The sequence below is a fragment of the Amblyomma mixtum genome, chromosome 1 (genome assembly GCF_055824585.1).
Source record: "Amblyomma mixtum isolate Tamu chromosome 1, ASM5582458v1, whole genome shotgun sequence".
Lineage (NCBI taxonomy): Eukaryota > Metazoa > Arthropoda > Arachnida > Ixodida > Ixodidae > Amblyomma > Amblyomma mixtum.
The window spans coordinates 307522456-307540548 of NC_143012.1; the positions used below are offsets into that span (position 1 = coordinate 307522456).

Here is an 18093-nt window from a genome sequence, read left to right on the forward strand (position 1 = left end):
GGAAGAGAAAGGGAAGGAGGCGGGGTGCTGCCTTAATCATTACACGAACGGAGGAGAGGAGTGAGTGAATGCCGCGCCGAAAGGACGCTTCCGCTGTAATGTGACCGTCGCGTGATGCGTTGCAACCTCGGGCAAACGAACGAGTTTAAGGATGCCGCCGTGCGCGCGACCGCGGGCATGAGAACGCGCGCGGCTCCGCGGAAGCGCGACTGGCGCGGCCGATCTCGCGCGAGCTTGGCTCGGCTTGGCTTGGCAGACACGGAGGCATGCGCAGCGCTGTCTTCGCACGGAATGCCGCCGCCGCGTGCACTATTATTTGAGCGCGGAGACGCTTTCTACGGCTGTACACGCGGGGTCCCCGAACTATGTATGCAGATTAGTGCCCCTAACCAGCTCCGCGTGATTACAGGGGGCGCGGTCGGCTCAATAAATTTGCCCGCGCGGCAGACTTGGAAAGGAGGGGAGGCCTAGTAGAGATAACCCGTTGTCTCCTTTAATCGCTCTCTGCAGTACCAAGCTTCGTGGACGTTGTACGTGGAAAGCAGCAAGACAGACGCGACGAGGCGAACTAGCCCTCCTTCGGGACGACGAGGGGGTACACCACAGCACTGCAGGCGAGGTCGACGCGCCGGCTGACAAGGGACCGGATTGCGTTCTGTTGGTTACTTCGCCTTTCAACGCTCGGAAACTGCGAGGACGTATTGCCCCGTGTGTGTCCCAGCCTCTAAAGGAAGCGCGTGGCCTTGCGGACAGGGAAGTAGATAGCTGGCTACACCCTGTTGCGGGGTTAAGCATGTCCGCAACGAATGGAAAAATGAGCGCTTGTAATGCGGTGCTGATATACGTACAGAGAGACAAAACTGTTTAACTGTTTTACCTACCATCAGCGCCCTTGTGCGCACAGAATCGGAATGATAAACCGTTTCGTAGCAAAAAAAGAACGTTGTGGTACCGGCACTGTACAGTTAGGAGCGCACTTGTATTAGTTCTGCTGTGGACTCCTTGCTATTCGATATTTGCAGACATTACAAGCTCTCGTCTCCCATGTTGACATCATTTGATCCTTTCTGGTTCTTCGTCCCATGTAATCGCCGCCTTCGCCGCCGATTTTAACGGGGTATCGTTAAGGAGCTCGTGTCGCAGAAAATCCGGCGTCGCCGTCGGTGACCGTGAGCGAAAAATCCAGGAAAGATACCCAGAGAAGCAACCTAGGAGGCAGGTGGGCTACCTAGGTCACGTGACCTTGCTGCGTAGTCCCAACCTGCCCGCCGGATTTCGAGCAAAGTGCCCACCGTCGCAGTTCAAGTAATGATTGGTCGCTCGGGAAAAGGAACCTGGGTCGCGCATGGCCCCGTGGTGACAGCAGCTGCCATCGCAGGGCAATGACTTATCGCTTAACCGCTGCATTACTGCGCCAGGGGTGGTATGAGGACTCCCACGGATCTATGAATGTGAATCAGAGAATGGCGAATTCTGCATATAAGGGTATTACTCTATCAAGTCATGCCCAGCTTAAGTGTCCCCTCCATTTTTTTTTCCTCTTTTTCTGACGTGCGTGAGAGGAGAACACTGAGTGCGTCGAGCATTGAGCAAATACTGACGGGTCACATTTCGTAATGCTCCCACACTTCTTGTCTTCGTTGCGTGGCCTGCAAAAAAAAAAAAAACGAAAAAAGAAGGAAAAAAGACAGAAAAGCAAGAGAAAGAAATGAAGTAGGACACGCATTGCTATTCCTAGTTCAGCCATCCGTTTCTCGTACTATTGCCTCCCGCAAGGAATTAAAGAGAATCTTCGATTTGGCGCCTCTTACTATGCCATCAGAGATAGAAGGAAAGGTATGATCTCGTGCTTCGGGCCCGAACGCACCTTTGGCAACTTATGCCGAAGACGACAGCCGCAGATAAGTATCGCCCAGAAGAAGGCGCAAATAAAAAATCTCTGCCTCTCCCGTAACCGAGAGTAGAGTAAGCATTAAATGTTTACGGGCCTAATGTCATCTCGGTGGACACCCGAACCGCACCACTGCACCGTACAGGAAGGGAGGAACGCCACCACCCGTTCAGCGCGATGCCTTGCCATTTGAACGCAAGGTTTTTTGAGGAAAGGAAATGGCGCAGTAATTCTCTGTCATCTCGGTGGACACCCGAACCGCACCGTAATGGAAGGGAGGAACGCCACCACCCGTTCGGCGCGATGCCTTGCCCTTTGAACGCAGCGCTTCTCCCCCGGGCCCCTGTGCGCCTGCGCGGCTTTGCTTCGATGCGCGAAGCCCCTAAGAGATCACGTATGACAACGAAGTGTATCGTGGCATTTATGTGCTTTTTGCACGCGTTATTAGAAATCGGAACTTATAATTCCGTGCATTATCAAACGCACAGCGACTGATATCTTGATAAACATTGAGAAGGCACTGGCAGCAGTTATTTTTTGTGACTCCTTTGGAGACCAACCGGCGCTTGCATGCCGGTCGCGTAGGAGGGCTTACAGAGTCTCGTTAAATCTCGTGAAGTCTCGTACGGTGCCCGGATGTTCTCGTTTCAGAGCCCGGATGACTGGATTTCAGTGCCCGGATGAGTAGATTTCAATGCCCGGATGAGTGGATTTCAATGCCCGGATGAGTGGATTTCAGCGCCCGGATGATGGCTCTCGGCCTCGGCGTGACGTCACCACACTGCCGACAACGGGGGCTAAAAGCATTTCATGCTTAAAAAAGGGGGGGGGGGGGGGGGGCAGAAGAAAAAAACGGAAGGAACAAAAGATGCGGCGCTTCCACACAACAACACCAACGCCCTCTCGTGGCCCCCACATTCCAGACTGTGCCGAACTTGAGGGCCGCATGCATGCGTGTGTGTGCTCCGAGAAATAATAAAGAGATAAGAGAGAAATAGCAGGGGCCACCAAATGAAAGGGTCCGCAGCAGGGAGACGCTTTCACGGCCACTCCGCGGCGAAGAAGAAGGCATCCCGAACAAGAGAACAACGAGGCGGCGGGCCAGAACGGCTGCCAGCAAAACCAGTATGCAACCACGCTCGCTCCATGCCGCGCGTAGGCGAGTCCCTCGGCGGGGCAAAAATACGACGGGCGACGCCATGCAGAAGCAGTTGTCTCCGGTGCGGATCCTCGCAGCCTTACCTACTTTTGATGCTGCTGCTGCCGCCAATACGGTTGGAGGGAGGCTCTTGGGTAAGGAAGCAACGCGTGCCCAACTATTCAAGCTTGGCTCAATCTATGCGTTGCTATAGTAACGCACAGCACCAGCGGCGCACTTGAGTCTAGACACTGCATTACCGAGACACAGATCGGAGCCTCCGCCTCCTCTTCTCTTCAGCTGCTTATTCTATCCACGAAGAAGCATGCTGGCGGTGCCAAATAAACTTAATTGAACTGAAAACACACCCTTACGATACAAAGTCCAACATCCCTCAACGACAGAAGACGGAAATTCCGTAGCCAGAGCGTTTATGTCACAAATCCAAAGACTTTCTCAAAACTAGCAAACAAGTGCGACGGTGTGTCAGCGAGCGCAGTCCAGACTTGACTGCATTCGTGCTCCTCTTATCAGCGCGCCGACGCGCGCACGTGAATCGAGAGCTGGCAAGGTTTGTTGGTTGCGGGGTCGTCCCACGTCTGCACTTGCGAAACCCCACTTGTTGAAAGTGAAATTTCAAAAGGTTCACTTATTGCGGAGGCAGAAGCTCAAAAGGAGGGAGGAGTGCAAGAGGCAACGCTAGTTTTGCGCCAACAAGGCCGGCTGTGACTTACGTCATCTACTGACTTGGTTACTTCCTGCATAGCGCATGGTTCTCGTCGTGCACGGACAGACATCTCGGCTGAGGTCACCGCCTCTTGATGACGCGAGTCTGAAGAGCGCGACCAATATAATAAGGATGTCACTGCGGACACAAAAGCATGCTTTCCATCTCTCTCGTGCGCACTCCGCACAGACAAGCACACGCAGACAAAGACTGAACTCGTCCCGTCTCCAGCAGACAATGCAGTAGCGGACACGAAGGCGAAACCACGGAGGGAAGACACACGGCGGTTGAATTTCACACAGTCTCCAGAGCACAGGCAGTGTCACGAGGCAGCGCAAAGCACCGTCTCCCAGCGCACTGCACAGAACTAGGCCGGCGGCAGCGCACAGCATCACCCCACGCCCGCGCGGGGCACCTGCATACCTCCCGTGTCGAAGAAGAAGACGAGGAAGGGGAGATGGGGGAAACAAAACGGCACACACAGGCCGTGGCATTGTACGCGCGACAAAGGGCGCGACTGAGGCGGCTGGCTCGCACCCGCAGGTGTGCACGGCCCCGCGCCATCGGCGTGGTTGTGGGAGCAGCAGCAATACCACTGCCGGAGACGGCGTCTGCTCCGGCTTCAGGGGGAGGAGAGGGCTGGTCGCCCCCCTCGACCACCCCTCCCCGTCCCTTCCGTTTTATGCCACCAGTAAACGTCTTCGGCGGGCAATAAATCTGCGGCCCGCACTCGGGCCCTAGGCCGCGGCCTGACGGCTCGGCTAAGTTGTGTTTATGGGCGCGCCGTGGGGCCTGCATTCAGCGCGACTGTCGCACACACCGTGGGAGGAATGGCGGGGAGGACCTCGCTTCGGCGCGGCGCGCGCTTCGGGTGGTTCGGGTATGCGCGTCGCCCTCCCTGCGCACGCGCATTCGCACTTGTCGCCGCGTTGCGCCCAGATGCAATTAGCCGCGCACTGCCGCCGGCGCCGCCTCCTGTTGCTTCCTTGCGAGAAGAGCGCGCCGACTCCAAAGCCGAGAATGAGGCGCGAATTCGAGAGTTGCCGCCGCATAAATTTACCGGCCGTCTGTGCACCCGCTCGCCGGCAGCTTTTGAGATTGCAGCCATTATTATCAATTTTTTGATCAGCGCGGAGAGAGTGGTTTCACTGCTAGTGTGAACACCGAAGCGAACCTGCACGGAATTTTGTCTGGCAAAAGCCCCGACTGTTCTGCAGCCTTGTGTTAATTTGAGTTCGCTAATCTTTTAGTACAGTGTAAGGTTCCTTCGTAACTTGGCTGCTCTTCCTAAATAGAAATTCCTGGCGTAAATATTCAGGAAAACTGCGCGGAAAGGCTCGGCAGGCGATGATGCATAGAGGTCAAACAGCGCCTGCCTGGCAGTCTCGAGTGCCTTTTCGTTCGTGCTGCATTCGGGCGCTCTTTCTTCGGGACCCAAGAACATGAACCGGCAGGTCCAAGCTGGGATTTTAATTGCTGGGCGTAGAATGGGTGGAGGCGGGACAAAATCCTCCAAGAGCTTTACAAGAACGGCAAAGCGAGACAGGAAACACGTAGCTCCATGCGCGGAGACCGGCGAAACCCAATTGTAAAAATTGACTCTCTGGCTCTTTTCTGGGTGTGTTGATGTTTGTATGGCAGCAAAAGACACATTTCTGACTGAGAAATTTCAATTTAAAAATATTCCCGCCACTCGATTCAAATTGGTGACGTCTATATCGAAAAGGACGGGTTGCCGCCGCATGGAAGTGAATGGGTGTGTGGCATAGCCTCTGGGATCCGCGCTAAAATGCGGTGTCGACGCATGCATTTTAGTTGCGAAATTGCCCGGTGATGGCGTTCTGTGTGTGTGTGTGTATTTTTTTGGCTTATAAAGGCTCCGTTTTAAGAGGCGTGGCCTCTCTGCGATTAGAACCCGCTACCAAATCGATACAGGCCAACTTCAATTTGTCGTGAGTGCCCATTTAACGTGCTCTGGCACTGCACAGCACACGGATGCCGTCTGTATTGAACCCGGGTCCTCCGCACTGCGTGCACTTATTTCATAGTCTCGGTTAAGAGACTCGCGAGTGCAAGTCTAGGTTATTGAAATCAGTTTTCTGCGCCCCATTTGGCGTTCCGGTCATGAGCACCGGACAGACGCAAAACTGATTTCCAGATAACGCACTGCCGCGGAGAATTTCGAGGCTAAACGTGCGCGTAACGGAATGCGGCAGCGCAACAGTTCGCGCAGCCCTCGCCACCGGGTGGCAATATCGAGCGCTTAATCAGGCCGGCGAGGAAGTACAACACCTTCGCTGTTATTACAGCAAAGGCGTCCCGCGCAAAAAGGCATGCCGAAAGAGAAAACAAGATCACACCCTGTACTCAAGCGCTTGCGCGCGCGCACACACGCCGCGAAATGAAGCGTGAACGCCTGGCGCAGCATGGACGACCTATTTGCATTAATTGAACTCGCGCCATCTATCATTTCACTGTGCTTTCCTTGAAGCAGCGTCACAGCACCCAGAAAATAGACTGATAGCGGGGGGCGTACGTCCAACTGGGTCGCAGGTGTCGGCTGCCGTGGGCGTAGATATAGCGCTTTGAATTCTTCAACACCTTAAAATGCACGTCGTTGCCTTTTACTTCCTGGTGAGGTCTCCACACTCGACTCAAACATGTATGGCCAGGCTTGTATGCTATGCTGTCCCATACACTGAGACTTCGGCTGCACCAGGTTTGGCAACACTTCTGTCACACACTCTTTCTAAGCGGGTTTCTTGATGACGACTATCGATACCGGGGACCAGGAAATGGTGCCTGGGAAATACCCTACACAGCAAGAAGCATTTGTCGCTTGTACTAAAGCCAGTGTCACGTCTCAGTTGCGTTCTTGTCATCCGCCCCACTGAGCATGCGATCCGGGGGATAACTGCCGCGCGGCGGTGCTCTGAAGCAAGGGCGAACAGGGCCAAAAGCCGATAGAATTGATATAGACTTGTTGCATTGTAACGACGCAGATACTCGGCTCCGCTGCTTCGACTAGCTGCTACTCAACTTTTTTTTTCTTATTTTTTGTTCTGCAGAAAGTTGGCTTATAAATCAAAGGCCTTCAGATGCGAAGGCCACTTTCCTGAACACCACCCGTCAGCCATAAGCAACTAGGTCACGAGTACGGAGCCAATTAAAACGACTGAAGTGGGCCCTAACTTTGAAGTGAAAGGTACTAAAATTTCATTAAGAAATCAATAATTCTCTTGCAATTCGAGACTGCAGCGCCCGAGCAGCGAGCCCGAGAAGCGAGCCCAAGCAGCCAGCCTGAGCACTTCTCTCGTTGTATACTCGTTAAAGCCCTGGTAGTTTCAATGCCGCGAAAGGAGCCATACACCCCCCCCCCAGCTATGAGAGTAACTCCGGCAGAACGCGCAATGGTTCATGGTACAATAAAGGGGTACGGTTAACTCACCGAAGCCTTGGCAGTCCTGGGCACTTTGGCGGAAGCATCGATGGCGAGAAGCTCCAGTTGAAAGACGTCGCTACCAGCCTCCCTGTCCAGCGGCGCAGCCGTGGTCACAAGGCCGGAGTCACGGTGAACGGCGAATCGGCGGCCCGCCAACGCACCGGAGGCCGCCGCACGCACTGAGGTGAGGAAGTACTGGACGCGGCCCTGCGGCGTACCCTGGGCCCTGGCCGCCAGCACACTGGTGCCGGCCGGCTGGTTTTCGGGAACCGTAGCCGAATAGTGCGGCGCCGAGAAGGCGGGCAACGGCTGCGATCGCTTGTTGGCACCGAGCACTGTCAAGTGGACGCGCGACGACTTGCGTTGCGACGGCACCGCCTGGTCCGACGCCTGGACCGCTAACGAATAGGATACCGCCGGCCGGGTCACAGCTCGCAGCAGGGATAACTCGCCCGTGGTGCGGTCGACGGAGAACAGGCTCCTGTCGCCGTCAACGAGCTCGTAGGTGACCTGTCCGTTGGCATTGGCGTCCGCGTCCACGGCCTCCAGCTTCATGATGACGTAGCCCTTCTCGGAGTCCTCCGGCAGGATGCCGGCGTCTACCGAGACGAAGGTGGGTGCGTTGTCGTTGACGTCTTCTACGATGATGGTGACCGTCTTGTGCGACGAGAGGCTCGGGTTACCCTGGTCCGTGGCAGTCAGCGTGAGCCGGAACGTGTCGCTGAATTCGCGGTCGATCTCGGCCGCCGTGAACACGACGCCGGAATCCTGGCGCACGCCGAAGTGCATTCCCGGCGGTTCCTGCGACGTGATGGCGTACGTGAGCTTCCCGTTGGCCCCGGCGTCCCGGTCCACTGCCGTGACCGTCACGACGGGCGTGTGCAGCGGCAGGCCTTCTTCGATCTGGCGAACGATGGCCACGTTGGCGAACTGCGGCGGGTTGTCGTTCACGTCGAGCACGCGCACGGTGAAGCCCACGGACACTGCCTGGCGCGGCGAGCCGCCGTCGCTGGCGGTCACGTTGAGCTGGTAGACACTCTGCTGCTCGAAATCCAGCGGCCGGTCCAGGAAGAGGGCGCCCGTGACACTGTCCACCTTGAAGGCTTCCTTCACGTTGCCCGACGCGATGGAAAAGGACACCTCGCCGTTGAGGCCCAAATCGCGGTCGGTCGCAGAAAACCGGTGCAGCTCGTAACCGATCGGAGTGGTCTCCGGCACGTCCGCCTGTGCGATAACAAAGGCATGGGTCAAGAACAACAGAAAGGGCAAGCGGTGTATTCACGTGCTCAATACTAAAAGTCCAGAAAAGGGACAAACCATGCCGTTTAAGAGCACGTAACATGTGCAAGATTTACCTTTTGTCGTTATTTAGAACGCGTAAGCCGATATTTATTTGTGACAGCGTGACACCATGTTGTTCAAACGGAGCGCACAAGACCACTGGCCCACATTTCGTTCGTATACTGCGGCGTCACCGGACAGCTTGAAAAACCGCAGCTGGGCTTGTCAGTGTTCGGTGCTTGAAGCTGGGCCCCGTCTCCCGTAGGCGTCAATTTATTGGTGCAGGATGTTTCTCCTACAAATGATTTGCGCCCTTAAGCATATAGAAAAGCTCTGTTTATTTCTTTTACGCAATAATTGGCACAACAAGGCCCAAGAAACGCAATTCGGCACCATGAAAGGTTGTGTCTCACTCACGCTTATTCTCGAATATTTGTCCTCTCAATGACTCTCTCACCCTCGTACTCATACCCGCATGCACTCAAACTCACACTTGTGGGTGTGAGTGTGAGTATGCATTGCTAAATGCATATGATGTCCTGTGCCAAGAAGATGTTGCGTTCAGTGGCCACAGCGATTGCCCGAGCAAAGCACACGGGCACCTTTCTTCCATTTCTCGTGCATCAACAATCCTTGGTGTAACTATATAGCGCGAGCAGCACAGTTTCACTTCGCGAAATGACACATAGACTGTGCTTATTCGGTGCAGCCGTGTGTGCTGGTGACAAATGAGAATATGCTTTACGCCCCGCGGGACAGAAACCCTCGTTAAAGTCAAGGCACGTCCGAAGCCTCACCCTGAGCGAGCCTGGAGCGAACTCGGGCGCGTTGTCATTCTCGTCCAGCACCTGGACGACCACCGTGGCGGTGGCGGTGTGTCGCAGCTCGGCGCCGGTGTCCCTGGCGATGACGAGCAGCGCGTAGGTGCCGACCGCCTCGCGGTCCAAACGGCCGGCCAGGCTGAGCTGTCCCGAGGCCTCGTCCATGGCGAACGCGCCGGCCTCGTTGCCGCCCGCGATGGCGTACAGCACGTCCCCGTTGCGGCCCTCGTCGGCGTCCGTGGCGCTCACGCGGGCCACCGTGGTGCCCGGCGCGGCCGCCTCGGACACGCTCGCCCGGTAGCTGGGCCGGGAGAACACTGGCGCGTTGTCGTTGACGTCCGTGATCCGCACCACCACCTGCGAGGGACGCGGGTGTATAGGATACCAGCAGCTCCAGATGGGCACTGAAACTGCCCTTTGTGTGTGTTCTTTATAAACTGAAACCAAGGGCGGATTGATGTCCTATTCCTGGGGGAGATGGATGGTGATCGAGACGGTTAGTGATTGTAGCATGCACCATACGTGCCTGCAGCAACTATAGACCGAATGCTCCCAGTTTGTATAGTACCGAAGTAGCCTCATAAACATTACCACAAAATGCAAACGAAAAGTCGCGGAACTGAAATACATAGGAAAAAAAAACGGCGGGTCAATCGCGGTAAGTTGAAGCGCCTGCCTGAACGTGCTGAGACGTGTGTACACAAAGGAAATTTACGGAGATTTCTGAAGCGTTGAAGAGCAAGTCGTTCCGGTTCAAGGCCTAATTGAAGAAAGGTTCTTGGTCGGGCATAACGAATTTTTCTGCAAAACCAAGAACTTTTGAGTTTTGATACGCTGATGTGGATGTTAAAGGTATAAGTGTTCCTTATATCGCAATCTAAACTTTGGGGAAATCCCCTAGACACACTCAAGTACGTTTCGAAGCGGTTGGCAGCACGGGAATGTACTGTCAAGCCCGACAGGGCTCCCATTAAAACAGGCCGAAGGTCTGAGTTCGAATTAACCGAAAGTTCGAATTAAGCGAGTTGGAATTAACGAAGTTCTACTGCAAATGCTTCCGAAAGAAGAACTCGCAAGTATACACGGGAAGCGAGACAGGGCATAACACCCTGTAGGATCGAAATTCGTGCATGTCTGCTGGTGATTTCAGTAATGGTGATCTTTTAAGTTCGATCCATTCGCAACATCCAGCAGTTGGAAAGTCAGCAACTGCATGCAGTCGACTTCACTGGGCCAACGAACTCTCATCCATGCGTGACGGGTCATCATATGATAGCTATATCGCACGAGGAACAATGGATCCAGATAAGCCGCGTTGTGCGCACATAGGTCATAAGGAGGTAGGAAGGAAGTAAACCTCTAGCGCGTAATGCGAGTGAATGCTTCCTGTTGCTGAAGATAATAATAACAAAAAAAAAAACAACCAGGGATCCGAGTTAGAAGGAGCCGCAGACAAGGAGCTCACATCACGCAGCTGCCCAGGCGAGCTGCAGCCGCGTGTTTAGAAGACAGCCCCGATAAGTGGCGGCGGACAAGCAAGCAGACCACCCATGCAAGAGAACCTCCGCAGGTCGCACGGTACCTGTCACCACCACGTCTATTTCGTTGTCGACGTCGTCGTCATCATGCGTGGCCTCCAGTGAATTGCGCGCACCGCAAGAACACGCTCCCATACGCGACAGGAAGCATGTTCCGCAGATGTCTCTCCCCCTGTGCAAGCACTCCGGCCCATTAGCGCAGCCATGCATTGAAAGAAAGCGAGTATCACGAAGCCTAGCAGCGAGTAAACAAACAGCCAGGGCGGAAATCACTGCGGCCGACGCGTACCGACGAAGGCTGTTTAGGGAACACAAAGCAACCAGAGAACGCTATTTGATAACATCCTCTTCCTCTCCTTCTCTCTCCTCTTTCCCTCTCGCTCTTTCTTCGGCCCGCCAGCAAGTGACAGCGTCGGTGGACCTGCCAATTTTCCCCGTGCGTGTGATTCTCGGGCTTGATATTTCTTTCCTCCCGGTTCCTGCCTATCACGCTTCCTGAAAGGGTATCATTAGAAGCCAGTCTCGAGGGCGGATGGTGGTGGTGGCCGGGAGAGGAGTAGCCATACTGCATGCAGCGCACAGAGGGTCGCACTGCGAAAGCGCGTGCGTGCGTGCGTATGACAACGCTCGAAAGCCGGAGTGCGCGCGCATGGGTACATAGCTAGACGACATGGTGCAGCGGCGGCGGCGGAATCGTCCCTGTATATGCCTTACGACGCCACAGCGCGGCTATATAGGAGCCGCCACGCACACAATATAGCTGAACGCCGCCAGTGCGCGCTTTTTCGCTGCCGCGCATCCCGTGCACAAGACAATTTGGAACGGGCGTTGACGCGAGCGCGAGCGGTCGTCACGACTGCGGCAGTCGGATGTCCTGCCCCTTGCGGTCCATGAACCGCCGGCGCTCCACAAAGAAGAAGGCGCGGCGGTGCGCTCTCCCTGAGTGTGCCGAGCCCACCACAACCATTCTCGTCCTCTCCACCGTCGTCCTGCTGCTGCCCATACCCCGGCCCCAGCGAAGCTCATCGCGCACCGAGCGAATGGCGTGGCGCATATGGCGTTGCTGAGCGAATCGGCCTTTTTTTCTTCGTCTCTCGTCTTTCCTCCCAAGAGGTTCGCCGCCGCCGTGTGCACACAGATGGTTTTGCGCGGTGATGTCTTTGTCCCTGTCGCCCGCGGAAGGTGAAGATGCGAGATTGTGCGCACACGGGGCTTGCCGAACAATGGTTACGGAGCCGGAACGCGCGGTCTTACACGCTCTCTTGCTTCAACTACGATCTTATGCAAATTCAATGTTTTCGGTTCAGTCGAAGTCGCAAGCTGGGGCCGCGTTCACCCTCTCTGCTTTTCTGTTCTTGGGAACTTTCGCAGTGGAAAGTCATTTTTTTTTTCGTAATCTTTTAGTCTCGCAATACCGGCTGCGCCAGTGGGGTTTTGGAATTTATAACGAAAGGGTACACGGGGGAAGGAGCGCGAGGATTCGAGAAACCACAGAGCCGTTGAGATAAGCAACGCCGCAGCATACCTGTGCGGCAAAACTATGATGTCCGACTGCGCACGAACCATAACGTTGTTCTTTTTTTCTTTCTCTTTCGAGGTTTAGTTTGCGCAGACCACTACTACTGGCTACTGCCCAGGTCGTTGACTTTTCTGGTTCGCGCTCACCACCTGCAGCAAGTCAGCAAGGGCATACTGAACAGAGGTGCGGCAGTGAACCAGATCCGAGCAGGAGCTTATGCTATAGCCATTTGCTTGTACACCGACCGGGCGAGTCAGGGTGCACTGAAATGTCAGAATGAATTTCTTTAGATATTTGATGCTCACACGAACAAAAGGAAAAGAGAGGGTGACGCGAGGAAAACGCGTGTTGTATAGAGAGCGGAGATTCAAGTGTTTTCAGTGGTCTGCTTAAGTTCCACTCTTGTGTGCCAAACATAGACTTGCTTGTGGTTAAAAAGTTATAATAGCCAAATCAGAACAGGATACATCTAGATGCACGCGACTCGGGGGCGGATTTAAGGCAGGCAGTTGGGGGTTCCATTTGCACCATGTATTTCTTCTGTATTTCTGTATTCTGCATTGTATTTCTGTACTTCTTGGAGTTTATAAATCCGCCCCTGACGCGACTCAGGTGGACGACAGTACATTACATGGTTTGCAACGGCTGAAACAATTCTGTCAATTTTAGCTGTGTAGTGTCGAATTAATATATCGACAAAACAACAGTGCTAAATGTGTGCACGAAAATCAAATCATAACAGTCAGAGAGAGAGAGAGAGTCAAGTCGACGGTTCGGCTCTGTGATTGTAATCTTGAGCGGTGCGAGCTCACTTGATAAATGAATGCCAAATTCTTTAACGGAATATGCATAAAGGCGTTCATACACAGCACTGTTATTTGCGCGAGTTTATATACGCGCGCATATTTGGATATTCTGCAAAAAGAACTGCTGCCGACGGCACCTGTACAGATTTAACGGGATATATATCGACAGGAACACCCTAATTCAACACCAAGCGTGTCCTAAAGAATCCGTTACAGCTATCTATAGGCCCATCTGAAAGGGCGAAACTCACCTTTGCTTCGCCTCTCAGCCTGGTGATGCCGGAGTCCAGCACCACGGCGTCCATGGTGATGGAGTCGTGTCCCGTGAGCGACACCAGCTTCTCTCGGTCGAAGTAACGCAGCGAGCGCACAAAGCCCGTCCGCGGGTCCACCACGAAGTCGTTCTCGTTGGACGCCAGCGAGAAGCTGAGCTCGGCGTTGCGGCCCCGGTCGCCGTCCTCGGCGGTCAGCTTGCCCACGTGCGTGTCCGGCGGCTCGTTCTCGGCCAGCGAGAAGACGAACGTGGCGTTGTCGAAGGCCGGCGCGTTGTCGTTTTCGTCCAGCACGTGCACGAGCAGCGAGACGGCCGACGAGCGCGGCGGCTCACCGTGGTCGCGCGCCACCACCGTCAGGGCGTACAGGTCGCGCCACTCGCGGTCCAGCGCCTTCTTCACGTACACGGTGCCGTCGGGGAAGACGCCGAAGCGGCCTTCGTCGTTGCCCTCGGAGATCTCGTACGAGACGCGACCGTTCTCGCCGTGGTCTGCGTCCCAGGCGCGAAGCGAAAAGAACCGCTCGTTGACGCTGGTCAGCTCCAGGAGCGACGTCTCGTACGAGGGCCTCTCGAACGTCGGCGTGTGGTCGTTCACGTCCAGCACCGTCACGAGCAACTTCTGGCGCGACGTGAGGCGCGGCTGGCCGCGGTCGCTGACAGTAAGCTCGAGGGCGAACTCCTTGCCCGCCTGCAGCCGCACGGGCTGCAGTAGCCTCAGCATGCCGCTTGTGTGCTCCACGGAGAACAGCACCGCGGGACCGGAGGCGAGCGCGTACTCCAGCTCGGCGTTCACTCCGTCGTCGGCGTCGCTGGCGTCGGGAACGTACAGCTCCAGGCCGGGCGGCCAGCTCTCGGGGACGCCGAGGCGCACCAGAGGCTGGCTGAACCGCGGCGCGTTATCGTTGACGTCACGCAGGGTCACCGTGACGCTAGTGCGTGTGAAGAAAGAGAGCGTGTTGGCGACAACTCCCAGGGTGAGCCTCTGGCTGCGCTCCCGGTCCAGCGGGGCGGCAGTGCTGAGGACCCCCGTGAGCGGGTCCAGCCGGAACCAGCCCAGGGGGTCCCCGTCCACGATGGAGAACCGCGCCCGGTCCACCTGGTCGGAGCGCTCCAGAGACAGGCGCCCCAGCTCGCGTCCCAGGCTGGGCTGGACGCCGTCTTCGTCGATGGCGAAGCTGTAGCCTTCGGCCGGAGCCCGGAAACGCAGAGGCGCCGGGCGGCCAGCCTCACGCACGAAGACCACGACCAGCGCCGTGTCCTGGCCGTCGCTGTCGTGGCTGTTGGGGTGTCGAGCAGCCACCTGCGTAGGCAGTGAGCACACTTCTTTAGGGCCAGTACGAGGACAGTTTTCATAGCCGCAGATTCATGCAAGAACACGGTCCGGGAATGAGAAAGAAGTAAATGAGAGCGCTTAACATGCAGTTCATATTGGCGCATATGCAGAAAATAATATAGCGCTAAATGACGGTCGAGTCGTACACGCGTCTTGGCGCTGGTGACTTCTCGGCCGCGATCGGATCCCTTTGGGCTTCGAACGAAACTTGTAATATTGCGAATGCTGTCATGTGGGAAACGGTCTACTGACATTGAACAAAGGCCCCTGTAAATAGACTCTTTGTTCTCAGAGCGAGCGGAAGCTCCACTACCATGACTGAATGGATACTCCGCGTGCAGTCAATGGTTGCTCTGCAAGACAATTGTGATGAAAAAGCAAGGAAAAAGAGAGAGAGCTCTGAAGCCCATAATATGAACGTAATGTAATCATAGCGGGATGTCAATGCGAGCCGCGCACCACTGGAACAAGGTCACGCCTCCCCTGTTTTCACTTTCAGTTACTGTCCACTTTCATCATTTTGCGCACCCTCATCACTCATTCCTTCCTTGCTCGCATTCTGCGTAGCCTATGATCAGCCATCACAAGCAGGACTACTTCAGTCGCTTGCACGAGGAAATACGCTGCGCCACCGTACACACAACAGCAACGGCGCGCATGCGCAGACCGCGATACATATCCGCCCAGCGCGAACGTGCGAAATCGAATGCCCTAGAATACGCTCGGGCGACACGCCCTATAGTGGATTGTGTTGCTACAGCGTCATATGTACACGGGGCGGTGAACAGCGAAATTTGCCTCGACCCTGACAGTGTATGATAAATAGAAACCACAGGCATACAAGCGCATGGGCGAGTTCGTGTACGTATGCGCGCACGTCACAAACGACGTTGTGCTCTGCGCTGTGCAGTCAGTCACCAGAGCGCTAGAAGCCTTGGCGCCCGGGAGAAGAGCGTATACTCCCAATAGCGAACAACCGCTTTCTACGAAACCAAATGCACTGCAATTCGTTCAAACGCCACACCTTAATTGACAGTCGCATTCCAGGCGCTGCAACGCGAGTAGCAAGAATCGTGGGCGCCTAATGAATATAGCGGACCTCACATGCGCACACGGCGTGAGTTCTATGGGCGTCTAATGAATAGCAGTCCCCTGCATACGGGCTGTCTTTCTCTCCTGCGCACACAAACACGCACCCTTCATGCTCTCGCTACGCGCAGGGCTTCGCTCTCGGAATACGAGGAAAAGAAGGAAGGAAGGCAGGAAAAGGCTTCCCTTCCCCCTTGTACGAAAGCACGCGTACGGTACACGCATTACGCGCGCACATACAATTACGGCGGCTCGCGCGCACGGGTCTCGCTCGGGCGCCCAGCGGCGGCGACTACCGCCGCCAACACACCGATGAGTGACAGGTGTTCATCAGAGACGGCATGTCTCGGGGCTCGGCGAGCACCCCCACCCCCCCACCCCTCCTCCGCTGCTCGTCCCGCACAAGAACGACCGAAGCCAGCCGGCGGCATAAACTCAGGTTCGCCGCGTCTGACTCGAGCGAGAACCGGCGCTGCCTTCGTGCCCCGCTGGTCACGACATTGGCGATGCAAAGCGATCTCATGATTGCCTAAACACGCATTGCCGCCGCCGCCGCTGCAGAGACTGGCGCGGGCTCCTGCCTAAAAGGATGTCTCTAGCCTAGCCCACCCCCCCTCAACTTCCCTCCGCCGCCGCCGCCGCCTGTTGCCCCCTGCAAACCCTGTGTTCTCAGTCTCTCTCTCTACCTCCCGCGCCCCGTATATATGCGATGTAACGCCGAACACGTGTTTAGGAAACGCGCGCAAGGTGGTGGTGGTGGTGGTGGTGGTGGTGGGGGCGGTGGTTTCTAGTCTTTGTCGTTTATTTTTCGTCCCACGTATTACCTCTTCTTTTTTTTTGTGTGTGTGCATTGGCTTATTCATTATTTCACGCAGGCAAATGGCTGGCATGCTGTTTATGGGTCGGCTGGACGAAAAGAAATGATAAACGAAGGAGTGGCGGGTCGCGGAGGGTATATGCAGCTGGCACCGTGAGGGCGAGAAATGCGCGCCCGGGAAGTAGAACTAATGGTGAAGACTGGGCTGTAATCTTTCTCTTCCTTTTTTTCTTACTTCTTTTGCTTTCTCCCCTTTTTCTTTGCGTCTCCCGCTCGCTGTAGTTCGGTCTTCGCGATCTTGCAAGTATTAAACGGTTGGTACCTGCAAATGCTTGTAGCCACCAACCTTCGCGGCAGCATGTTTAGAGTTACCAATTGTCGTGTTTCGTGCTCGTGACCGGCTGCAGTGTGTCGTTTGCTTCAGCTCCAGCGAGATTCGTCTCAAGCGCTCGAGCAGTATCATCACTACCACCACCACATATAGATCGACCAATAACAACGTCTACTCAAGGACTAAGGCGTCTTCTAACTTTCTGCCAATGTTGCCTTTGACTTCGCGTCAACGCCACCTCTAACTTCCCTACGAATGCTTGCCACCCAACAGCTGCGTTGCACACATTCACAGCTCCCCCCCCTGCTACCAGAACCACCCTTACGAATTTTTATAGCAACGTAAGTTTTCGAGTCTACAGCACCATTGGCGCAGAGGTACACGTCGTGTGAAAGAGGACCACGGTTCGAAACTCGATGCCGAGCAATTCTCCACTGAAAAAAAAAATTGAGTGTCGATGGAACTGAATAACGAGGCCAAGGGTGTGGCCTGATCCCGGCGACCAGAGCCGACAACGGACCCTCCCTCACCAGAACAGGATTTTGCCACCCTGGTGTTACAGTACTTGGCCACCACCTCGTATTTGAATACACCAATTAACTTTCGGCCCTCAGTCCCCAGCTGCTATACGGAGCAACTGACCATGGCGGCGGTCATAGCTGCAACGCAGCGGAGAGTGCTGAGAATCTCCAGGCCAGGACAGGCCGCCTTAACCTGGCAACATTTAACGCTAGAATCTTATCCAGTGCGGCTGACCTAGCAGTGCTAATCGAGGAACTAGTCGGTAAGAAATGGGATGTCATAGGGCTTAGTGAGGTTAGGACGACAGATGAAGCATACCCAGTGTTAAAGAGCGGGTAAGTATACTATATGCTATCCTGGCTGAACTGACCAGCGAGAGCTAGTTGGAGGATTCCTGATCAATAAGGATGCAGCTGTCAACTCGAGGAATCCTGCAGCATTAATAAGCGGATGGCAGTTTTCATAATAAAGCTTAATAAGAGGCACAGATTGAAGGTTGTGCTGGCCTATGCACCTGCATCCAGTCATGATGATGAGACAGTGGAAAGGTTCTATGGAGATGTG

General features: G+C 55.1%; 1 protein-coding gene across 1 annotated transcript in view; it reads right to left on the bottom strand.

Moving 5' to 3' along the window:
- Positions 1–18093, bottom strand: part of ft (cadherin-related tumor suppressor fat) — a 103462-nt gene that overhangs the window by 53427 nt on the left and 31942 nt on the right. Inside the window, exons 2-4 of the mRNA XM_089581999.1 lie at positions 13415–14737; positions 9277–9657; positions 7205–8422 (exon numbers count right to left, since the gene is read on the bottom strand). Coding sequence (XP_089438125.1) covers positions 7205–8422; positions 9277–9657; positions 13415–14737 — 2922 coding nt within the window. The remainder of the gene's footprint in view (positions 1–7204; positions 8423–9276; positions 9658–13414; positions 14738–18093) is intronic.